This window comes from Alternaria ethzedia (assembly GCF_023757985.1).
Source record: "Alternaria ethzedia strain BMP 0044 chromosome Unknown scaffold_14, whole genome shotgun sequence".
Taxonomy (NCBI): domain Eukaryota; kingdom Fungi; phylum Ascomycota; class Dothideomycetes; order Pleosporales; family Pleosporaceae; genus Alternaria; species Alternaria ethzedia.
The window spans coordinates 273,054-297,778 of record NW_026056207.1 but is presented as its reverse complement, the minus strand read 5'-3'; the positions used below and the strand labels follow the sequence as shown (position 1 = coordinate 297,778).

General features: G+C 53.7%; 5 protein-coding genes across 5 annotated transcripts; 1 reads left to right on the top strand and 4 right to left on the bottom strand.

Annotated features, from left to right (window-relative positions):
- Nucleotides 1-262: 262 nt before the first annotated feature.
- Nucleotides 263-2,560, top strand: J4E87_006238 (uncharacterized protein; the record flags this gene model as incomplete). The annotated part of the gene is made up of 4 exons (XM_049377843.1): nt 263-375; nt 494-521; nt 583-1,147; nt 1,212-2,560. 4 exons carry the CDS (start codon nt 263-265, stop codon nt 2,558-2,560), a joined length of 2,055 nt encoding a protein of 684 aa, XP_049232410.1.
- Nucleotides 2,561-9,174: 6,614 nt separating this feature from the next.
- On the bottom strand, nt 9,175-10,811 carry J4E87_006237 (uncharacterized protein; the record flags this gene model as incomplete). The annotated part of the gene is made up of 4 exons (XM_049377842.1): nt 9,175-9,327; nt 9,385-9,714; nt 9,832-10,678; nt 10,747-10,811. 4 exons carry the CDS (start codon nt 10,809-10,811, stop codon nt 9,175-9,177), a joined length of 1,395 nt encoding a protein of 464 aa, XP_049232409.1.
- A 7,284-nt stretch (nt 10,812-18,095) lies between these two features.
- Nucleotides 18,096-20,396, bottom strand: J4E87_006236 (uncharacterized protein; the record flags this gene model as incomplete). The annotated part of the gene is made up of 1 exon (XM_049377841.1): nt 18,096-20,396. The coding sequence occupies one exon, from the start codon at nt 20,394-20,396 to the stop codon at nt 18,096-18,098; it is 2,301 nt and encodes a 766-aa protein (XP_049232408.1).
- A 449-nt stretch (nt 20,397-20,845) lies between these two features.
- On the bottom strand, nt 20,846-21,757 carry J4E87_006235 (uncharacterized protein; the record flags this gene model as incomplete). The annotated part of the gene is made up of 3 exons (XM_049377840.1): nt 20,846-21,113; nt 21,178-21,262; nt 21,496-21,757. The coding sequence occupies 3 exons, from the start codon at nt 21,755-21,757 to the stop codon at nt 20,846-20,848; spliced, it is 615 nt and encodes a 204-aa protein (XP_049232407.1).
- A 302-nt stretch (nt 21,758-22,059) lies between these two features.
- Nucleotides 22,060-24,672, bottom strand: J4E87_006234 (uncharacterized protein; the record flags this gene model as incomplete). Its single annotated transcript, XM_049377839.1, has 1 exon — nt 22,060-24,672. The coding sequence occupies one exon, from the start codon at nt 24,670-24,672 to the stop codon at nt 22,060-22,062; it is 2,613 nt and encodes an 870-aa protein (XP_049232406.1).
- Nucleotides 24,673-24,725: the final 53 nt, after the last annotated feature.

The following is a 24,725-nucleotide window of genomic DNA, read 5'->3' as shown; positions in this document are numbered from 1 at the left end:
GTCTGGAGGTGTTGAGTCTCGTTCAAGACGGCAAGGAATAATTTGTCCGATAGCACCGTCTACCCAGGAAGCCATGATATACATGCCGCTATGCGCAATCTGGTTCGGTAGGTGCGATGTATGAGTGAGCCGTGTTCGGTCCACGTGTTCGGGACATTAGCAGCCGAGGCCGAAAGTCTTGGCGATTGCGTCGCGTTCGCCAGTCAAACCAGTTGCGCAGTTCACGCAAGCTTCCACCAGATACTGCGATACGAGATCAAGGATGGTGTATTCTTGGGACGACAAAGAGGCGCTATGCTATCAACTCTATGTCGAGGAGCGCAGGAGTCTCGAGGAGGTCATGTCGTACTTTGAGATACGAGGGTTCACCCCAAGGTATGCGAGCGCTGCGCGGGAGAGTACATATGGGTCGCCGTACTCGCTCACCGTCATTTCGCAATCTAGTGTTTGGCGAAGATATCTAGGACACTTAACGCTGACCCTGTTACTTTAGCAAGCGTGCCTTCCAGACCCAATTCAAGGTGCGTCGCTATCGCACGACTTCCAGCCTCCACTCCGAATCCTCGACTGATAACGTCATAGCGATGGGAGTTCCCCTCGAAGCAGAATCCAGCGCACAAGAACACGGCCCTCGTCGCGCGACTCCAGCAACTATGGGAACAGAACTATACGCAGAAGGACATGGTGGACACGCTACAGGCTGAGGGCTTCCAGATCAACGACCGCGAACTGCTGCGCTTGCGCCTAAGGCTCAAGCTCTTGCTTCGAGAGAGCGTTTCCAGATCGAACAAGACAAAGGCTGATGGAGGGAGGATACAAAAGAAGCCGAAGAAGAAGCCTACCAAGGTTGTGCCTGGGAGAGGTCTGATCAACCAGCTTGGTAACGCGATATTGGCGGAGGAATCTACGAGCGACGATGGAAGCGAAGAAGAGCCCGCGACTGCTCAGGAAGAAGGAGATGAGGGTGGGGCATCTGTGGAAGAAGCGCGGCCTATACTCCCCGAACCCGACATCACAGGCTTGAGCGAGGAGGAAGTGCTACGCAAGCAACTGCGCCAGCAGCAGCTTCAGACCGAGAGCGACGAGAAATGGCGGACACGCAAGCGAAGACGTCGAACACGCGGTTGGGCCGGATTGCCAGCAGACGGTAAGTTTTGACTGTACGAAGTGCATGTGAGACATATACTGACTTCGTACCTCTACCTTTGCAGCACCCGGCGAACCTCCACGATTCCCGTCCGAAACCACCATCGACGAAGCCAAAGCATACCTCGGTCTCGACAACGATATGTACCGGCAGGTTCGAGAGAGCTTTCTCCAGATCTGCAAGGAGCAGGAAGTTACAAAGAAGACCATTGCCGGTCCGGAGAAGTGGGCGCAGATTGTACAACAACTCATTCGAGATGACGCGCACTTGACCCAAGTCTTCCAACAAGAGCCAGAGGTGCTACAGAACGTCGACGCGCTCTTCCGTCCGAAAGGTCAGAGAGCGCTGTCACTCGACGTTATCTGTCTGGACGTTACAAAGCGCTTACGAACGATGGATTCACGCATGACCCTCGCCGACGCAAAGAACCTCCTTGGTCTCAACCCCGAGCAGACGCGACACGTCCGAAGCGCCTTTGCCGACAAGCTGAAAGCAGCTCATTTCTCAAACAAGCACGAAGCTGGTGAGGAACGCTGGACAGGGTTGAAGCAAGCGTGGGTCAACGAGTCCGAGTTCCTGGTGAAGGCGCTCGCACAAGGGGAAGACGATCCAGAATACGCAAGGAAGTTGCGAGCTCTGGAAGTCCTGGCCCGAGACGTGATGAAGCGGCAACAGCAGGAAAAGACCTCCAGAGACCCCAGCAAGAAAAAACAGGTTCATCAGGGCCCGGGACCAGGGCCTGCACCGCCGGTCGTCGCTACGCATCCGACGAGCATGGGAAATAAGGGGAGACAACACAGTAGTGCTAGTCGAAAGGCTATAACACAGACTCCATACACCGCCACGCCCTCCTTATCCACAGCTTCAGATCTCCAAATCGACCCATCTCTCCTCCTAGCCGCCAGCGACGCCGCAGTCCTCCCCATCCCCTCCTATCAACCTCAACACCACTACCAATCCTCCCACTACCAACCAGCATCCCAGCACAACCACCAGCACAACCACAACCACAACCACAACCACCACTACCAACAACCCTACTACCCCGCCACTCCTCCCATCCCCACGCCCCTCCCGGTCTACTTCCGCCTCCACGCCCACTCCTCAACCCCCTACCCCACGCGCTCCGTCTGGCTCTCCATCCTGCAAACTCCCTCCCTCAACGCACTCCGCGACTTGGCGATGCGCGAACACCCGGGTACTGTTGTGCATAAAATGCAGGGGTTGGTTGTACATAGAGGGGGGAGGGCGGAGAGTGAGGTTGTGGTTGAGGTTACGGATGATGAGGAGTTGGGTGCGTATTTGGGGCTTGTTAGAAGGGCGGGAGGGGAGGATGGGGGGCAGGGGCAGGGGAAGGCGACGTTCGTTGTGTTGTTGGGGATGGGTGGGGAGGGGGGAGGCGGGTTTGCGTAGGGTCTTAGAGGTGGTGAAGTCCTGCTATCTCATTTCCAATAGATCGAGATCAACAGCGCAGGGTTCATGTGCTCGTTCAAATACTATATCCTTCACACTTTTCCTGTTTGCTAAGCCACATATCAAAAGTCAATTATGACAGTACCGGTTTACTTCACAACCCCCATACCAAGCCTCCATGCATCGACTCTTCACCTTGAGAACTACTCAGATCTACCCCCTCACAAACTCACCCCATAAGCCTCCTCCCCCGCCCCTCTCCAAACCCTCTCCTTCTCCTCCTCTCCCAACCCCTTCCCCTCCATCCAACTTTCCACAACGCTCCTCCACAGCTTCCAGCTCCCTTCCTCCCCCGCAGGCCCACCCACATTACACACCGGCCAGTCACTCCCGAACATGACTCTGCCTGGGAAGCACTTGAACACGTGGTCCAGGAAAGGGGATAAGGCAGTTAGGATACTGGGGATGTCGGCGGGAGTGGGTGACGAGGTGAATTCGTTGAAAGCGCCGGAGAACTTCATGTAGACGTTTGTGTCGGATGAGAGGGATGACATGGTTTGCAGCCAGATGGGGGATGGGCTGGGGGATGTGGGTGAGAGGGGGGGTTTGGCGAGGTGGTCTGGGAGGTGTGTTAGTCTGGTGTTATCTTGTTATGTTTGTGAAAGAAGTCACAGCGCATTGCGGTTTTATGGCTTGGGTGTGTAGGAAAGGGGGGAGATGTATACGTACTCAGGACGAACTTCACCTTCTTCCCATCTCCACCTCCCTCCTTCTCCTCTCTCGCTCTAACAGCCTTGATCAACCCTCCAACCGCCTCCATAGGCCCTGTCCCATCTCTATTAGTATCGACACCTACATCAAAACACCATGCCTGGCATTCATCTCCCAACCCCTTCAACCCAACCAAATTGCTGACCCAACTCTCCTCATTCTCTCGAAGCATCTGCTCAACAACACCCTCCCCTTTCCCTTGCAACAGATACCTCCATCCTTTGATACATTTCCAGAGCTGCGGCCCAGCCACCTCTTTAACAAGCTCTAGATAAACACTAAACACCCTAGTCGGAAGATGAAAAGGCGCATACACAACAGCCCCCCTCATCTTCCCACTTTCCTCCCCCGTAAACCCATCACCCCCCTCCGGCATCCCCTCCACAATCCTCCTCAGAAACCTAACCTCCTCCAACGGCTCTTTCGCCCACTCCCTCAACTTGCTCTTGACATCCTCATCGCTATCAGAGTCCTGAATACTTGGCTCCGCGGAGGGCAGATACCGATCAGTTTCTACGTAGATGAATCCCGCGGGCTGGGGTGATGTAATGGAAAGATAGTCTGAGATGCCGTGCCGTTTGGAGAGGTGGTGGCCGGGGGTCATCCAACCGTGGTTCGAAGGGGATGTCGCGGTTGAGGGCCAGAGGTGGATGTGTGTGTCTAGGATGGGTATGTCTTGGGATGGCATTGTTGGATTGGTCGGGTTGGTCGGGCCGTGGGGCGTAGTGAGGCTGGTGCCGTCTGGATAGGATTCTAGATGGGCGAATCCGAAGGGGTATTTTTTTCTTCTTTTGGCTGAGGCCTAGAATTGAATATTGGATGTTGTTGGTTGATATGCTATACTGAGTACTGTGGTGTTGTGATGCGGGGAGATACCTTCGGTTGGCGGGGTAAGTGGCTCCGAGGAATATCCATTGATAGATTGCTGTACACGAATGTTACTTCTTCACGCAGATCACGGTTGATTCTGATTCATGTTGTTCTGATTCATGTTGTTCTGATTCATGTTGTTCTGATTTGGACGTTCTCGTGTCTGAAGACGATTGGTCTTCCTAATAGAGAACTTGGCGTATACGATGGCCCAATAGCAAGACTAGTGATGAACCCGCAGTATTGATGTGCAACATGCTTCTGAACTACACCAACTAAGATTTATCGAAGATAACATTAACTCGAAGTTTGATAAACATAGAGCAAAGTCAAATGGACAGGAAAGGCCGTCCGGCTTGGCCGCCCTTCATCACGATATGGCCGGTGATAATCAAGGCAACGCACAACGTATCGACGATTCCCAGCCTCTGGCCTCGGCAACTTGATCCCGAAACACATGCTTCGTATCCTGCAGACGATATACCGGAGTGCACGACCGTTGGTTCTAGACACATGCAAGGTGTGTATCTTGGCATCACAACCAGCGCAGTACATACCACATACAAAGTAGAACCCACATACTTCGTACATCTCACCAAACGCGCTCCACGGAGGAAACGTACAGCAATTAGGCGTCCCCTGCACGCACGATGCCGACTTTGACGTGGTCTCAAAAGGCAGCTCGTCTCGATCGTGCAGTGATAGGCGCTTAGTCGTCCCGCGCTTCCCAGCCACAAGGACAAGTGTCAAACTCAATGCCTATGAAGCCGACGGCAATTGTGGGGTAGCCATAGGCAAGAGGGTAAGAATATACTTTCGCTTGGAAAGCGAGAGCGGGTGCCCATCGATCCTGGTGCTATTGCCCTTGATTGCCTCTCACGGTACAGTAATTCCCGTGGGAGTGTTCGGAAGCGAGGGAGGGGTAAGCGGAGCAAAGAGGGCCGGAGAAGCACCGACGCTGCCAGGCGCGCAGCTCAACAAACAATTTTCAGAAGTCGTGCATACGTGAGGCTCTGCGAAGGTCCCTTTGTTTCCGTGGAGCGTGACATGTGACTGGGGATCCTGCTTACTGCATCTGCCGAAATTCTTGTATCGGCAGCGCGCAGCATGCGCGAATTAGATGTATGGCCGAAGCTGTCAAAATCTGTGGTGGCTGAGCGTCTCCGATCCTATTGATCTCAGCGTTTAGTCAACTCCACCACTGTCAGCAGGACCCTCTCTGTATTGCAAAACAGAGGGTCCGCAAATGGACCTTCGCCTGTTGGTCTCCAGTATCACCTCAGCGCTTACCAATATAGTACACTATGGCACACTTTGCTGAGCACTAGTTGTTATTGTACCCACACCCGTTTGCCCATCATCCGCCAGAATCTATCAGCGAGTGGACCTAAGACCGAAGTAGCTCTTTGCAGATACTATGGGAATGTCTGGCGGCCTCATCCCGCGATGTATGACGTGAGGTGTTGAAAGCTGACTCGTGCGGCGCCGAACGCCTAAATCACAATCAAGGATCGAGAGGCCGTCCGGCTGTTCTGATGGTGAAAGCAAGAAGAGGGTGGGGTGAAAAGTCTGGATGCAGCGAAAGTAGCCGTGATTGTGGAGAAGACAGGCAAGACCCTTGATGTCTTTTGACGCCGAGTCAGCCACGGCTCAGTCAGGATGCACGTCATTTTAGCGCGTTTACAGCCGTGGAGTAGAGGTATGGGTTGCGGCTCGCTCGGTTCAAGAGACCGATGGTTAGTGAGCGGACTATAGATCGTGTGTTCTTGTGGCTGATGATATGGGAATGCGGCTGTGAGACGATGCTAATCTTGGTTGCGCGATGTTTGACGTGCAGCTGCAGGGTCTTGCTTCGTAGATGGAGTACCAAGGTTGCTATGCGGAATGACAGTTCAGTCATGTGAGTATGTCGTGCGACGTCGTCATCTAAGATCGACGAACCATGGAAAAAGAAAAGCGCCGGGCCCCGTAGCGGACAACGGACGAGGCTTGATCGGATCTACTATACCAAAGTCGCACCGAGCCTAAGAATGGCTAGTAAGGGTTCCCAAAAGGCCACCTATATCTGCGGTATTAAACGACGCGCAAGCTGGTGGAGTTGGAAGCAGTAGGTTGAGACGATGACGATGTCATATATGGTATCTTCCCCACATTACGACGTTGCAGCGTTCCTGGATATAAGCCGTTTCGGGGCAGACTGGCCAGATCGACCTTGAGCACGTGACCTGTACTCCGAAGATGAAAGCTTTTCCACCATACATATCCGAAGATATGCCGCGACGAGCAGAATCCGGCGATAACTGTACCGCAAACGTTAGAGGTACCTGACTCGAAATGATTTGCAGCTCGTGCTTGCTTGCCGCTGGATCTCGGTTCACGACCGGCACGGCGCGACGCTACCTCGGGCGCGCCAGTTCAAGGCCCATACAGACGGAGAGAAGACGTTTCCAAAGTTTCGCAACTGGAGTTTCCGAACAAGCACGGCTATGCTTCGGTATTGTTGGACATTGCTGATTATGTACATATTATGTACTGGTTTGGTTAAACAAGTTTGCGTACCCGTGCCGAACTTGGAATATTGCTGCCGGTATGGAGCCGCGATCGATTCAAACACGCGCTCGGAGGAGGCTCCAGCATTGTGTCAGACAATCATGACACGATCATGACCAGATCCAAAACTTGCATGATAAGTAGCCTCAAACAACTTATGGAGTAGATCTGGGCCTTTTGGAACTTAGGCTAGACGTCTGATGTCGTCAGAGGGCCAGCATCTGTAGAAGCTAACGATGCCGACAAGGACTCCGCAAATACACAGTCTTTGCTGTCGCGGTAATAGCCAGCATGGCCTTAGCGCAGCGTATCCTGGTGAGGATGAAGTGGGTATTTGTACGCATTGCATGACAGCCCTTGGCCCCTTGCTTCAAGATGTACGAGTAATTTGGACCTTCGCGCATAAGTTCCCTCAAGTGAGATAACTGGATGGACGAGAGGTGATGTAAAGATTTTTGTGTGATAACGTGCGTCCCGACAGCGTGTCTCGCGCGTGAAGCGAGATGTGCAGAGTTTTCGCCTTCGACCCAGCTGTTTGGACAACGTTTCGGCTGCTGACAAGCAGGATCAAGCGAATGTCAATTGTCCGGAGGTGCAGACTGATTGCGCTGCCATCATCAGGCATCCCGGCCCATGTCGTGTTACGTGGGGAGCAGATAGGTTGTGCCATCTTGCAAGCGTGTATATTGAGCAGTCATTGTCATCTCGATTGGAGATGTTCATTGCCATTTTGGCTAGTGCGTGGCGCTCGCCCAGTCTGCACCTGTGCAGTTGTAGTACTTTTGACAAGCCAGGCACCAATGACAATGTTCCGTCCGGTATTGGTAAATGCTCTGGGACACGGCACGCGAGGGTCGAACTGCAAGTCCGTGCCTAAAGCTGTCTGCAGCGTGTTGCATCGGGGATGCGGCACAGATGCTTGCGACAGCTTGGCTACAGAGTATCAATGTACATGTGTGCTGTTCGATGCCTGGTGGCCCATCTGCTGCGAATGCTACGTACGCAGTGACAGGCAGCTATGACGAGAGGTGGAGAAATGGGTCAGGCGTCGCGCCGCAGACAGCGCCAGTCTAGCGCGTGGGAGCTTGGCTCTGGACACACAGGCCTGCGGGAGCGGGATGACCAGCATAAGGTTTGGACAAAGGGTCTCTTCCGTGCGATTTGCTGGCTCGCTAGAAGACCAGGGCTCATGCATCTGTCATCCGTCATCGTCCCTGTTGACAAGACGCAGAATTTGTGTCGTGGGTAGGGAAGAAAATTGCCGCAACGCACGATGATGTTTGATGAGGGCCAGCGATGCAAGTGTGCATGAGAAGTTCGGCGCCGGCATGGTTTCCTTGAAGCTTCAGCTAGGACGTGCAGCATGCAGGCCCGCTTGAGTGGGCAGCTTCGTTGGTGGGAAGACCTGTGGACGCCATCGACTTTTCAGCGCCATCGGATCGCGATAGGGGAGTCGAAAGTGCCAGAACAACGCTGACCCCTAGGGCTTGCTGCAGCCGATGCTGGACGAAATACTCTGCAGCAGTGGACGAAGGGCGGGTTTGGCGTGGGAGAAGGCCAGCAGCGAGAGTGACATTGCGCAAAGCCACAGATTAAACGATGCTGCGGGCCATGGCCGAAAGCGGAGATACGAGGTAGTTCCGAGACTTGGGGAGTGGGTTCTTCAATTCCCTTATCCCGTAAACCGAGGGGTACCTAGGTACCTGCCCTTCGCACCTGCCGCCTTTGAGTGGTTCGTTCGGAAGTATTGCCTACCTATCCTCTTCGTAGTGCGCCCGTCTCAGATAACGTGCCGCTATTTGTCTCGAGGCGGCCCAGACTCCCACATCTTTGCCGTAAACGATGAAGCAGGCGATGTCCTCGATGCGGGTGATGGTTCGCGCTACTTGTAGGCCGTGCAGCGCGGGTAGGACGCCTAAGACGGCTGACCAGGGGGTCGTGTGTTGCTCGGGAAACAGCTGTGATGTTGGGATAGAGTTTTTGTGCCGCGGTTGCACAATTGTGAGACGTGGAGCCAGAGCAGTCGCGGCTGACTACGCGCCTCGGGGGACGGCAGGAGCGAGCTGCGACGTTGAGAGTGGAGGAAGGCACCAAACAGAGCGACTGTAATAACGGTCATCATCATTGTCATTTGTTGTGACTTTTGCGTAGACTACATGGTTGGGTATTCACCAACACGGCGCGTGGAAAGACGCTGCAAATTCGACCATGGCCGTAAACTCCTTGAACACCTTGCATCCAACCGGGCCCATTTTGGTATCCGAGAGCTGCCACGCTCAATAGTAGGAAACAACACAGCGCGGCTCTACCATGCGTGTACTGGTAGATGCTATGCTTCAAACTGACATGCGTCTAACATTAATGCATCCAAAAAACGCGCGGCCGGGGCCTGGAATGCCGGCCAGAAAGGGAAAAATCGTCGTCTAATTCATCATCGGAAAACCGGCGCCTCGCTCGCGAAGCACGCGTCCGCCTGGTGGAGGCGTCAGGGGAGGGGTAATTGTCGCCATCGGCGGGATGGGCAACATCCTGATGTTGTCGTCGGCATCTGCACCCTCGCGAGTACCCCAAGTGGTCTGATAGCAAGCCGTCAGCAAGGTTGAAATGAGCGCGATGAATGATTCATGACATACCTCTGTCACGGTGATGCAGCCGTAGAGCTTGATCAGGTTGTGGAAATAGCCGAAAAGAATCGAGACCGGGACGAAGCGGACGTCGCCCGGGTTTCTTAACAAATGGGGAATTAGCTTGATCGTCTTCGCGAAGACCCAATGCGCGAGGAACAGCGCCCAGAAAAGGTTGCGCTGCCAGTCCTGCTCATGGGCTTGCTTGTCGTCCTCTGCTGCGTAGTATCCTGCCTCCGCCAGCGCGAGGTAGACCGAGACGAAGAGGGCGCAATCGAGGAGGAAGGCCCATTGCGTAAGCGTGGTTTGGAAGACGGCGTAGAGGGACCATGGGTAGTTCTATTGCGCAAGGATTAGCAAAGGTAGCGCGAATCGGCGAAGTCAAAAGAGGGGCTGGCTTGGCGGGCGTCCAACAACGCGAAATCTGTGCAAATATTGGAAACTAGCGGCACTCACCATCCACATGTAACCCTCCGTCAGGCTAGTCAGATTGCTCCTCCAGTTGGAGCGGACCCATCGCAGACATTGACGAAGATATTTCGAATCGTCCTCGAGGGTCGTCTCGACTTCGCATTCGCGGTGGTTTTGCATCTGGATCTTCCAGTTGTGGGAGAACAACCATCGCGTGATGAAGTTGTCGTCGTCGGCGTTGAGGAAGTGATCGCTGCCCCATGTCTCGTGCGTGAAGCCGTAGGTAAAATTGGGGTCTTGTAGGATCTCGGATCGATAGGCAACGGCGCGTCCAGATAAGCATGGTAGGCCACCGTCGATCCAGTTGCAGGCAGTGCAGTCAAAGTTCCTCCTCACCAGATAGATGGCACCCAGGAACTCCCAGATGCTGGAGCGGTTGAAGCGGCGGATTTGCTGGTTAGTTCCAACACCTCCGACAGATGGGTCTTCGAAAGGAGCAAGAATCCATTTGGTAAACTTCTCCGGTAACCATACATCGTCGTCAAGTAGAAGCGTGATCTTGGTCTCGACCTCGGGAATGGCTCGGCATAGCTGTCGACGCTTGTTGGCCTGGCTGACGGATAGAACTTGAATGATCTTGGGGCTGCCCAGCTCTTCTACCATCTGGTACACGCGCTTTACTCGCGAGTCAGGTGTGACGAGGAGGAGGCTTAATGGCTCGAGACGGTATGCGCTTTGAACCGTCTCTTTTAGTTGTTGCAGGTTTTCAGCAACTGTTGGGATGATGACAGTCATGTCCTTTGATGTGATGGTAGGGTCGTCGACAGGCTTCATGGGTGTGTACGTCCAGTTGCTCGCCAGGTTCACCCATAATCTGACATATCGAAACAAACTGTGGTACCGAGTCAGTGTCGTCCAAAGTGCGGGGAAGGCTGGCAGTGGCAGCCATGGTAGACTTACAAGAGAGCCAAAAAGATACAAAACCAACTCCAATTGGGGAACAAGGCTAATGGGAAAGAGAACATGGTGACGGCCAACGAGTGTGGTAGTGCGGAACGTGAACTACGACGGTGGACGGTAAACGAAGATCACATCGAATGGTGGGAGTGAAAAGCCGCTTGCATCGGGGAAGCAGCGGAAGTGACAGGTATTTAAACAGATGCTTGCGAGCGGGCTAGGGCGGCGAGGACATGTTTCGCTCCCGGCGCTGTTTAAGCTGCATGAGATTCCCTTAGCAGACTTTGGGGTAGTGTGAACATGGCTGGAGCATGAGGTAGTTGCGAAATTCCAGTAGTGACCAGGGTGTGTACGAGTCGGGAATAGCGAATGCGCCCACTGAGCTCGAGCGTCATGCTTGGATCCCGCCAGCCGTTGAATCGCTCGCATATTCCTAGCCACCCTAGCTGCAGCGCTTTCAGGGATCGACTGCATCGTGGTGCATTGCTGACAAGGGCCCTCATTGTAACCGCCCCGCGGTCGCTCCGGTGCTGGTGCCGTTGGGGCACGAGACAACACGCCTCCCCACTACTCTCACCTCATCGCGCCATCCACTACGGCGAATCTTGACATGCCTTTGCCATCGCCCACTGGTCCTCCTGACGCCGCCAGCTCGTTGATACGGAGCCGACGCGCGGGCTATGAACGATGCGGCTGATGATCGATGGGTCCTGGTCAATATGTGACCCCGCTTGGCGCCAGACCATCTGAGATCAATGGCTCTAGGCCTGAATTGCCCACTCTCTCGTCTTAGAGTCCCATGCACTAGCCGCTGCAAGCGGACCTTACCAAGCGTGGCGCAATAGCGACGATAGGCGCTTCGTTACCCTTTGGCGGCAGGGCTGGCGTCTCCATCTTCCGTTCGTACATGCTTCCGGCACGGCTAATTACTTATTACCACTCATCCACACTCATGCTACGACAGCCCTCGTTGTTGTGTCGCTGCCGCTGACCAACGGGAAAAATTCCGGGGCTGTTCACTTAATTTACTCGATTGCCCATTCTCTGTAGCCGAGCACCTGCAACAGCGACGGGTCGCCACGGTCTGTCGCTACTAGAGCAACAATGCCATGTGCCTCGCCGGTCCATATTGTTGGCGTGCTCCGTCCCTCTAGACACTAGTAGCCTGTATTGGTCGTACGTCGACCGATGGCTTTTTCGTCGGAGACATTGCCGTATACAGTAGCGAATTGCCTGGACTTCCTGCTACCTTGCTTCAGGTTGACTGTAATTATTGTCTTTGTCCCGCTGGACCAGAATGTTGGAAAGGTACCTGCACCGGATGAAGACGTACAAGGTCCGGGTACGCATGCCTCCAAACTCAAACGTCGTGTAGAACGCTGCAGAGACGGGGTTTATACCATGCTTATGCAGATCCAGTCGTCGGGCCGCGGGAAGCCATACGCGCATCCAATTACCTGACTGTCAACCATGTAAACGGCTTGCTGCTGCATACTGCATGTAATTTACGAAGGTGGGTGGGCGTCCAGCATGCGAGCGATCGAACGAAAGATGGGTCATGGCTGCTGGCGCTTCCCTGCATGAAGCCCTCCCTTTCGGTCCCGTTAACGTCTACATCCGGCTTTCAGATGAGCAGATGTAGACTGCGTATCTTATATCCTTGACCTTGTATGTGAGTTTAGCATGATGATGCCCAATGTCAGTAATGGTTGTACTACAGGCGGAAAAGAGCATTGATCTTGGTGGATCATCATGCCACATCGCAAGACGAAAATCACACCCCACGGATGCCAGGTGACAGCTGTCAGAATGGTCTCGGTTATTGCGTCATTAACCAGAGACACGGGCAGAGAGGATCCTCCACATATTGCGGATCGCTTGCCGGTTCCTCGCGAAAGCCAGAGCCATACACAAATGTACCTCATGTTAAGCGCTCCTGCGCCACAGACGAAACAGGGTCCAGCGCCATTGAGCCTCAACTACTATCAAGACCTACCAGGTGGACTTTCGCTGTCGAGATCTCATGCATCCGAGAAACACATTCCAGTGTTACTGGAGCGATGACAGATCCGTAATGTTCGACGAGGGGCGCTATCAGCACGACGTACAAGGCGTCATGGTAGCTCCATGTTAGACAAACCTGTCATGGGTCTAATCAGTGAAAGTCGTGGTAAGGTGCTCGACTGCCTGATGGAGCGGCCAAAATCCGAGATACATTCCGCTAGTGTTCAGGCGAAGACCTGTGAAAGCTGACTAGCACCCTATAGCCGTCGCACAGCTTTTCTCTAGTCAACTTGAAGGTAGTACAAAGGTGTCAATCGAAGGGTCGACGTTCAGTGTTGATAACGTAAGGTGAATTGAGGAACTCTTTGGCAAAAGTAGACATGAGATCGTGATTTGAGCGTGGGCTTACACCAGCCTCAAGGCAAAGCTATCCTCAGTTATGGTTGACCCATTTGACCCAAGATTGGGTGTGTTTCTTACGTGGTACACTGTCGAGGGTTCATCAAGTGCTGGACAAGGCTGGTGATGGCCCTGATGCGCTCCACTCACCCGGAGCTTGGGTCCGGGGACAAAGCGTAGGATGTCTTCGCCAGAAGATGTCGCAGCTGACTACACAAGTAAAGTTTGAAGTTCTGAATCGCCTGAGGCTTTTCTTGCTGGGGTTGCACCCTCTCAACAAAAGACGTCCAGATGACTTTCCTAAAGACCGGGTTTGCTCTTGCCTAGCTCACGATGTGCACCGTAAACGAGGGTGACCCGAAGTGAGATCTTGGTGTTTCCTTGGATAATGTAATCATTGTTTCAACTCGGCCATCGGTTTTCACGGGCACCGTCGTTGTCTCGGTGTCTCTTGAACGGTATGTTCAGCCAAGCCGTTCCTATGGTCTTAGTGTACAATTCTCATCGGCGATACCTGCCGCACTCAGCTGAATGATGATAGCGTTGTGGAATTGCCATGCAAGGAGTGTTTTGGGGAACCGCCATTGCCTCTGGGTCGGAGAGGGGCGCAACCGACCCAGGAAACCGACCTGAAAAGGCACACGCAAGTGCGAGCGTCTTGCGTGCTTTGGGACTCACTCCATTGAAAGACGTAAGCGTGCTACCAAAGCAGTATGGTAAGACAGCAAAGGCGAAAGAAGTGGGCTGGTAACGGATCGCGGCGGGTCAAGTGGTGGTGGTGGTTGCTTGCCTGAAGCTACAACAGCTTGAGATCGACCGAGAGACTAGCGCCGATCAGTCACCTGTGCACATGAATGCCCTATCGTACTCGCCAACATATGATCCACAGCCCTCCTGCACTCAACGACGCGTTCAGTCAAGCGTACGGGTGTATGCTAAACTTAACAGTGTATCAAGTGTGGCTACAGTCTCGTACGATGCTTGACCTTCCGCGCGGGGGCCAGGGTCATGCGAGTCCCTGGAGGACGCTAAGGACGCGCTAATCAATCGTGCTGATCGCCAGTCCCGAAGCGCTCTCGACCAGGTGTTCCCCACACACTCACACCACCTCTAGCCGAGCCACCTATGCAGGCCCTCACACGTCACTACGTATCTCGTACTTTGCACAGTAATACTGCTCGGACGGCGACACAGTCCAAGGGGTCGTGCGACACAGTTGTGCGGCGCAAAAATCCGCCCACGGGTATGTCGCTGAACATTTTTTGCAGGCTGCCAGCTGCGACACTGTTGGACGCGTCATATTACGTGGAACATATCCCGCACTGCCGGAGATTGGAGGCCACTATAATCCGACCAGGATTGGGGGCTATAACGATGTCCTTATCCATATTCTGCACTGTATGCGGCTGCAGACACCTGGTCCCAAATCCGCCCAGATAGCTTATGTCCTTGTGCATAGCCATGACCCCTCACGAACGGTGTGAAAATTATTTAGCTGCATAAGCTGATCCTCGGAAGGAAGGTAGAACAAAGACCTCGAGTTTCTAGTCTTTGGCATCTACAGTCATCTTTGCTGACATTCCAACAAGGCATACCCCTCCAAGCGCATGTGTTGACAACCAAGCCACTCGCTGCCACGGGACGAGTACCAATAGCTTCCACGGACACTTCCATCACGTCAAAATATACAAGACTGCCAAGTGAAGCGAGCGGTCGTCTAACAGGACCTCGGTCGATCTCTGATGTCGTGCATAAGCCACGGTACACCAGAGTGGACGCTCACCACAGCACGTGCAAGGAACGTCTATCGGATCACACCCTCTCTCATTCGCGTCAACTGATCCACCGCAAATTTCACGCAGACAGAAAACCCGACCGCAGACCTGTGTAGGCGTTACCCGCTCGTGGCGCCGACTATCTTGTGACGATAAGCATACCTGATAGGACAATCCTGCTTTCGGCCATGAGACAAGGACTGGCAAACATGTATGCTATCCCAGCATTAAAATCGCACTGATCAAGATTAGGCATCTCGATACTGTCTTGCGGATCATTAATCAGAGTGCAACATCTCATATCTACACTAAACAGCCATGCAATAGACTTCCTTCTATCTCTAGGGAGGGTGCGGCACAATTGCGTAAAGTCCTTGACGATAGGTCTGCACACATAACATCCTACAAACCCACGGGGTATCGCTTGACTGTATCTCCGATACTGCATTGTCCTGCAACACCATGTAACGCGATATGGACCGTCCGAAAATATCCAATTTCGAGATCTGCCGATCGTATGAACACGGAATCCTTCCATCGGAATGCACCAGGAAACACTTGCGCAGTCCATGGTTCCAGGTACATCCGCGCATCGCACACGTACGGGGATGTTCGAGCCATCCATATGGCCCACACAATTCTGTTGAGATGTGTAGCATGCACGAACTTCAGATGCTGTGCGTACCCTAGACCTGCGCCTTGCCGCATGCACGCCATTATAATCCCTTGCTTGACCTGCATTGCAGGCCGAGGACTGCGTTTCGGCTACCCTGGTTCGCATACAGAATTTTGCCTGCTGAGATACCTAAACGGCAAGTCGATACAACGCAAGAGAAAGATTGGTAAGTACGTCGGTGTCGAGCTAAATAGGAATGTGGCACGAGACACAATTTTATCATGTCAGCCCTGAGATGCCGTTCAGATTAGCGTATTATTGCGCTCTATCGAAAGAACCGCACTGAAGAGGACGACCAGTCAAAATAATCGAATTGAGTCCGCGTAATCACAGACGGGTATGGTCCACTGCGACATGGTTACACGACTTCACCGGCAATAGCCCACGTTTCTTGGCTTCCTGGTGTGGACACGACAGCGGCAGCCAAACGATCCTGCTGCTACCCGTATCCGTACGCCTCAAAAACGCCTCGAACCGCCCTACCCAGCTGACAGGATAGACGCGGTAGGCGATCTTACCAGTCATCGGTCTGGAACAATTCTACGGACAGACACTGAGTCTTTCGAACTCGAGACTTTTACTCATCAGACCACAGAGGGACACATGCACGGAAATTTGCAACATGCGGAAATTCACGCCTGTAATCGCCTTTGAACAGCTGAGTGATTAGGCTATGAGATGCGGGGTGGTGCAAGCGCCACCCACCAGGCCCATGTTATCTGTGAGGCAGTGCGAGCCGAGTAAGATGCGATTGGATCTCCCCCACGGTTCGAAGCTGATTGCACCGTCAAGAGCGTCTTGATCTATGAACCAGCCCGCAGATGGATAAGTCAACACAGCGTTCGCCCGCTTCAATCATGGTCCTCAGCACCCATCTTTTCTCGTTCCACCGCGGCATTCCACCACAGCAGTACTCTGCCTATTTCCTCCGAAGCATAAGCTCGCTGGCCACTCAGCCAGGGAATCGTCGCAAACTGCGTCAGCTCGTGGTCACATTGCTTGTTAATGAGATCTTTAGGGATTGGAGTCCGGAGCATGAGGCCGACCGGGAATGAGACTCATAGCGCGGTTCCGCACAACGACACCGATCGGGACGAGGCATTTGACGGACATAAGTGGACATGGAGTTCAGGACCGCCGTCGCACAAGGCTCGCATGCCTTCACACCCTCAAAACAACAGCGTGAGTGCGATGAAAGGACTAAAACCGGGCCGCATCAACAACAGTCGGCCGTGTTTGACGTCCCTAGACCAGCTATCGGGATGTACGAACCGGTGACTTGCATCAAAAGACCAGATCGTCTCTCGATCGACCTGGGCAGCCAAGGGACTGGGGCCGAGGCTGGCTCTCAAGCAGATCTCAGGGTTGCCGGCTAAGCGAAGGATGGGATACCAGCAGTCGAGAATGGAACGGACAAAGGAATTCCTTGTGCGTCTGCAAGCCACAAGAGACAGCGCCGGAAATGCTTTTTCCCGTCAGCTGCACTGCTGCATGGGATTATATTTGCTTTTTCGGAGCTATCCGAGGGTGAGGAATCCCATGGACCCTGGCAAGTGAGGACGACCAAGACTCTCCAACATGAGCGATGGGTACCATACCCGTTGCTGATATCGCGGTCAACTTCTCCGTGCCACTCGTCGTTGTCCGTCGATATGTCTAGTTTGGGGAGTGGAGCAAAGACGAGGATGGGCTTGCTAGCAATTGACGACCGAAAAAGCAAGTTACGATGCAGCTTTGGAAAGGCCATCATGTTGTATGTCCCATTCGTTCTATAATCCGCCAAACAAGAGGAGAAGATTGAAAGCGGCATTAGAAGCACTAACTCCACACTCATCTAGAAGCAAACCTCGGCCCTACCAAGGATACCAAAGCCCATGCCTTATGTCCCCCAGCTCTCCAAGCCCCACCTCAGCTTTGCATGTACAATCGTGAAGGTCCTGTATCTAGGCCCAAGAGGACGGAACGCGCTTCGCCAACGGTGATTGGATGGACAAGACAAAAACAAGATGTCTGGTAACGAGATCGTGGAGCCAAAAGGCAGATTAGTCCTGTAACGCAGTGATGGTATAGTATCGTGTTGTGATGGAGTGTACAGATGTCAACTCCTGGGACTACAACTTCGACTCGGTAAACCAATCAGAAGAGTAGAGAATATAGATAACGCGTCGTGTCTCAAACTTTGCTGTTACGGAATAACACTTTCTATCATGGTGTATTAAGGTGTAACTGTGGGTTATGCAGCGGGCATCGACAGTTTATACGCACATGTTCAGCTACAGGAACAGAACATCTAAACATTAGAACTCGGATTAAGGTAGAACTTAAACACACATCCATGAAAGCTCCTGTATGGATTACTTCTAAATTGAGTAGAAAGCTCACAAAACACGGTGATCCCCTTGTATGGACATGTAATGTTCTGAATGTTTTAACGCTAAAAGCCTCGCATGCTATTGTCTCATACATTCAACCAACTACTCTTGATCGTCCATAACTATCTAATCAAACCCCTCAAACCCACTCTCCTCGCCACTTTCCTGACCTCGTCCAGCCGTCTCCCTCTTCCTCGCCGCCTCCCTCGCCCCCTTCCTCTTATTCTCAATCTTGCGATCATACCCACTCTTACTACTAATCCTATCCACCTTCACCTTCACCGCCTTCCCATTCCTCCCCTCCTTCCCCCCAGCCTTCACACTCCTCCTCGCCTCAACACCCCTCCTCTTAAGCACCTGCCTCTCCCTCTTACTAGGCGTCGGCAAAGCATCCAACAACCACTGTTTCACACATCCTTCCCCCTCACCAACCCCCCTCATCTTCTCGCTCGCCCGGATAACATTCGCAATCAACTTCACAAACGGAATATCGTCTTGAGTGTAAAACGTCACAGCAACGCCTCCCTCGCGGCCAGCCCTCCCAGTACGTCCTACGCGGTGCACATAGCCGGCTGCGGAGGAAGGGACGTCGTAATTTACCACGCCGTTTAGACCGCGGAAGTCCACGCCGCGGGATAACAAATCCGTTGTAATGAGGACCCAGATCTCTCCCCGACGGAACCGCGTCATTATGCCATCTCTAGCCGACGAACTCAGATCAGCGTGGAGGACTGCGATCCGCGAACTACCGCCTGCTTCAGGCGGGATGTCGTAGAGGAGTTCGGAGTGGAGGGCGATGGCGCGGGGGATGGTTTGTGTGAAGACGAGGAAAGGGGGCCGGAGGATAGGGGTCGAAGTTGATGTGAAAACAGAGGTTGGATGCAGGAGTTGGCGCAGACCGAGGAGCTTGCCTTGTTCGGTTGCGGCGTAGGTGAGTTGGTGGGATATGTTTGGTATGGCGGAGTCTTTTAGGCCGACGACGAGGCGGATGAGGGGGGGTCGTGCGGGGAGGGCGGTGGGCTGGGAAGTGGATGAGGTCGAAAGGGCGGTCCAGCGGTCGTTCAAGGTAGACGTAGTCAAACTGTCGATATTCGAGCCCATTGTTGCGGACCAGAGACCGATTCGTAGCTTCGGGTTCGTGCACGCGTTCCATATCGCGAGGGTTTGTTCGCGGAAGAGAGGGTCGAGGAGGACGTCTGCTTCGTCGAGGACGAGTTGGGATACACTGGGGATACCCGCGACGGTACCATCCGTGCGCTTCAAGGCATTCAGCAGGGCCAGTGGTGTCGCGACCAAGATGGCAGCTTTCACAAGCTCTGCCCGTCGACCAACTTGCTTCTTCTTTGGTGCTGTCGCCTCCTCGTCTTCCGACTCAGACTCGTCGTCGTCGTCGTTGTCCGATACCTCAGCTTTCTCTGCGTCGTCCTCCGTCTCTTCTTCTGGCTCCTGCACAACTCGCATACCCTTCCTCATAAGCGTAGCCTTGACCGCCGTCCCCTTCGCCAATTTCCTCGCCTCATTGACAATCTGCGCAGCGAGTTCTCTCGTAGGAGCAAGAATAACGGCGCGAGGACCCTCTTTTGTATCCGCAGTCTTGCCCTCCGCAAGCAGAGAATCGATAATCGGTATCAGGAACGCTATCGTCTTTCCACTGCCCGTCGGCGCCACGGTCAAAAGATCGATATCCCCATTATACTGAGCCCCAGACAAGCCCTCGGCATCCTGTGCAACCCCATCCGATCCCTCGCGCCCCTTCTTGCTCAACAGCAACGGTAAAGCGCCCAGTTGCACCTCGGTAGGGAGCTTGTACCCCTGCTCCGCTATATTCTCCGCCAGTCGTCTCGAGATAGCGTATCGCGTCCGTAACTGCGCAAACGAGGTGAGGGGTTGTGGGTAGAGCGACTTCTTCGCATCCTTCTTCTTTTCCTTGACCTCCTTTTCCTTCTTCCGCTTCTTCGACTTCTTCTCCTTGACTGGCTCTTCTACTTGCGGCGCGAAGTCTTCCAGGACCGAAACCTTGAGTTTGTGCGAGCGCAGTATCCGCTTGCACTCGTCCACGTCGTATGGCTCCTCTTCTACTTCCTCTGTATCGTTTTGAAGTCTGGCCTCTTCCTCCTTCTTCTCTTGCTGCTTCTGCTTCTTCCTCTGCTTCTTGGATAGCGTGCTTCCGTTTACGTCTGCTTCTTTGCTTGCACCGCCGCCGAAGAAGTCGAGGTCGGCGGGCAGGTCATTTGCGCTAGGCGATGCATCCCGGCCATTCTGCCCTCTCTTCCTCTTGCGACTGGTATTCGACGTGTCGGACGGTTGTGCTGGGTCGTCGTGGCCAAACAGCTGCGGGTTTGCGACGGCGCCGGAGGAGGGAAGCTTTTGCGCGGACGAGCTTGGCGCCGCTTTGGAGGATCGCGAGAGGAGTTTGAACACGTTCATAGTGGCGGAGGATCAGGGCAGAGTCAAAAAGAGCGAGTTATATTCTGTCCGGCATGGCGACTTGGGTTTTGTTCACACTGCAAAAGTTGGATGGATGCGCTCAGAAAAATAACTGGGCCGCGGCGATTCGGCGCAACTAGCGCCGATCATTCGAGCATTCACGCAGCTATCATTATCGTTGGTTTGACTGAAGTAGGTGCTTGGACTGAAGTAGATGCATTGCCAATAATTGCACATGTGTAGAAAATGGAATCTAAATCAGAGGTATGTGCAGTATACAGTATCGGATCCCTTGCATCCCGAGTGCACCGCAAACACACTTGCTCAGCTTCCCTGCCCGCCAAATCGTACAGTGTTTCCTCGCCGCCCCCTCGTCGTCTTGCTCGCTACCGTTGGAACCTTTGTGCATGCTGTAATAGTCGTGTCGTAGCTTCCTCAGCTCATCGCACTCAGTGGTGCTCGTCCTTCTTGGTCCTGTAGCCCACAAGCTTGAAACGGCCGATGATCTCGCCAACAGAGAAGAAGCCAATCACCTCGGCGACAACTACTCCCATCGAGTACCATTGTTCGCGAGGGATGTTCCGGACTTGTGCAAGGACGTTGGCGGGTTGCTGCGAGGCGCTGTTGGCTTCGCTGGCTACGCGGTTGAAGAGCGAGGTTGGGTTGCGGAGAGCGTTCAATGCGGGCTGGATGTAGTTCTGCATCGTCTGGACGGAGCTGGGTGCAGTTAGTAATTATTCCGATACTCCAGTGTGTCGAGTGGTGCTGCTGGGCGGCTTACGGTGGTTGCATGCTTCGTTGGTGGGCAATAAGCTTGCCGAGCTCGAGTCCGACCCTTCCGTAGTAGGTAGCCTTGGGAACCAGTCCTGTAGTACTGTCAGTCGATAGTTCAGTTTGGAGATTTCCGCTGTTCTGCGACTCGCGGCCATCCGTCTGTCACGGGTGAGCCATGCAAATATGGCTGCGCCTGATAAGCCATGTAGAGCTGTGCGGCCAAGCCAATGCACTCCGCAACTTGCTCTTTCAGCTCAGACTACTGCACGCAATTCGCACATGGCCAATTGATACCCTCCCCCGCCGCAGAGATGGTGTGACTGACCGTTGACGAAGTTGACCATCCTTCCTACCCGTCCAGTGGCCTGCTGTGTCGCATTGTTGGCGGCTTGACCGGCACTCTGTGCGGCTGAGCTCGCCGAGCTTGTGACCTTGGTGAGACCCTCTGATGCCTTTGACTGTGCCTTTGACGCGGTTTCCTTTACAGTGTTGGTGGCTTCGGCGGTCGTCGAGGCATTGCGGATGCCAGCGCGGCGGACGGCAAACGTCGATTGCCGTATGGCGGCACGTGATGCAGCGAGAGACATGTTGATGCGAATTGACTGAGGGGAGATGGGGTGTCGCCGGTCGTCTGCTCGTCTCGTGAGGGTGGATGGAGCTCGGCAGTGACGCTTGGTTTTTCAGCGGAGTCCGTGCGTCGTCGCCGCTTGCCGGCTCAGGGGATCAACCATGTTGCCATTACAACCTCAACAATCCCATGCTAGTCACCATGAGGTCACTTTCATGAGAGATTTGTAGTTGTATCATGAAAAATACGTGCTTGACTGTCATATTCATCTCCAGGTTATTCAACACTTCTCCAGTAGTAAACAATCTCCTCACAACACCATCACCAACTACCATCGAAACTCCGCTTCTTCTCCTTGGGCTGTCCCAACATCTCACCTTTGATCAGAAAGTTTAACTTTCTGATCTCAGTCCAGCGACTCAACGCGCCCAACTCAAGCATACTCATCCTTCTCATCTTACCACTGGGATTCCCAATAACGACAGCTTTCCAATCACTGCCCCGGCCGACCTTTTCTAGGTCCTTGAACTCCTGCCAGGCTGCCGTGTCGCGACGGGTTCCGAATGTGTGGTTGGGTATAACTTGTACGGACTTGAAGCGACAGAGAACAAGGATCAGAAGCACAGTGATGCCAAAGAGAATGCCCGCCGTAGCACCCGTGGACTTTTGTGCGCCAAGACTTCGCGTCATGTTGCCGCCCACCATGGTTGCGACAGCGGCGAGGACGAAAGCGATGATCTGGCTAGCAAATATACCAGCAGTAACACGTGGAAAGGAGGTGTAGTTTGTCCTTCGCCTGCGATCTTGGACAGCCATGCTTTGCAAGCGATGTCGCGTGTTGACTCCAGGTTGCAAGTCACATGTATCGAACGTCTCCATCATCAGGCCATGGCACTCGGCTATGGCGAGGATACTGAGGAATCCCACAGCGCCAGCGAAGATGATCGGTACAAGCCATGGTTGAGGGCACCTAGCCGACGAGACAGTGTACGCCATGCCCATCAGCGGAAGCGTGAGCGTGAAGATGGCGCGGCGGACAAGATGGCTCGACCAGGTCACTTGCTTCTGGAAGGTCATGGAGTCGGTGCGAAATGCACTTTTCCGCTCACGAGAGAAGATGCCGGCTTTCGTCAAGGGGATGGCAAGGAAGGCGCCAATAGCTATCGATATAACGCCTGCGCCCACCTTTGTTGGTTTCCATCGGTAGTCTCGCGACAACAGAGCACCGAGAAGGACTATCACAAGTACTACCTGTGCGTAGATCCATCCAAGGTAGAGTGCCAGGACGAGGAAGCCAGGTTGGCAGAGCATCATTGTCATGAGCTTGATACCCGCCCACACTTCTTCAAACCAATACTTCGGTCCCTCAGTCTCGATATGTAACTTTACCTCACCCCGACTCACGCGCCTGGTAATATAGTTCTCGTCTCTGTCGTACACCTCAGTTATAGACTTCCGAAAGGGTGCGCGTCGCGTTTCCGAAGTCGTGATGTTGAGGACCAAGGCAAAAGCCAGAATCACGACGATAATGTAGAATCCCCACTGCGGCGATAGACGGTCGATGATCGCAGCGCCAATCTGAAAGCCGACGGCAATGGAAGCAATCCAACAACATGACCAGATACCTAGCCACATACCCATACCCCCACCATGGCGGCGGACATCATTCGCGACAACGAACTCTTGGTGCGGATTCTTGGACTGTAGCGAAGCCCCAAAGAGGTCAAGCAGTACAGTGATGTAATTGACGTTTGCGAAGCCGAGGACGAAACCAGATACACCGCGCGATAGCAGAAGGCCGACACGATACTTTGCCTCCTTGTTGTGGTAGCCGCTTACAACAATAGCTTGAGGGAACTGAAGTGGCAAGGCGATCGCTAGAGAAGCGAGAATGTAGGGCTTGCGTCCGTGCAGGAGAGGTAGTGTCCAAGCGAAGAAGGTCGAGATGGCAAGTCCAGCGTAGAGTACTGCATTGCCTATGATCACGATATGGCGTTCGTCTGCGAGAGAGTACTGGATACGAGGTACCTCACCAGCGTAGATACCGACGATGATGCCAAGCAGAGCTGTGTTGATGCATGCAATACTGGCGGTTAGACGCTTCTTGCCCGTAGACCAGTTTCTCGCAATTGGCTGTCTACGGTGATGTCGATGAAGACTAAACGTATGATGGTGTGCCTGTTCCCGCACGGTGAGTTCGCCGCCATATGGTTTCGATGGTACATCATCCTCGTCGGATGAGCACTCGGTTTCACCGAAGCCTGAATCTCTTGGTTCGGGCCGGGGCTTGGGTCGACACACAAGCTTTGGGCTTTGGTGGCGTCGATGTCGGTGTCGTGTGGAATCACCGTGGTGGCGTCGGCGAGAGCGACCACGAGACTCATCACGGCCCACAGGACGGAGGACAAAATCCACATGTTCTCTCGGAGCTGGCTGAACGAGCTTGGGTAGAAGCAGATCGGCATGAAGGTGGTCTCGTTCGCTTTTGCGGTCACTGGACGAACATGACGACGTAGAAGAACTGCTTTCTTTTCGCGCATTCTGATTCGAGTAGGCCCAGTCGTAAGACACCGAAGCTCTTGGTAGGTCAGCATGCAGACGGACGTCGGGGGCGATATCATCCAGAACAGTCCGATCAACGACAACCGGGAGTATGTTGTGAGTGCGAGAAGGCGAGCTTGAAGACTCAGACACCTTCAGAGGAAGAGCAGTTGTCATGAGATATTCGGGCTCGGCGGTAGCGTCGTGTACGGCGTCTCTCGCCCCCTCGATAATCGTGTACAATTCTTCCATTTGGCCCCGATCATCGGCAACCTCTGCAACCGCGGCAGCTTCCTGTACCATGTCTTCCAAGTCTTCTACTGCGTTGCTAATCTTTCGTTTTGCCGCCCGCTCGAAGGTAACGCGGGCTGGTGCCGGTTGCGTGGGAGACATTGTGACTCTAGAGATGACTGCCGGGGGTGTGCTAGTGCAATCTGACGTGCTGG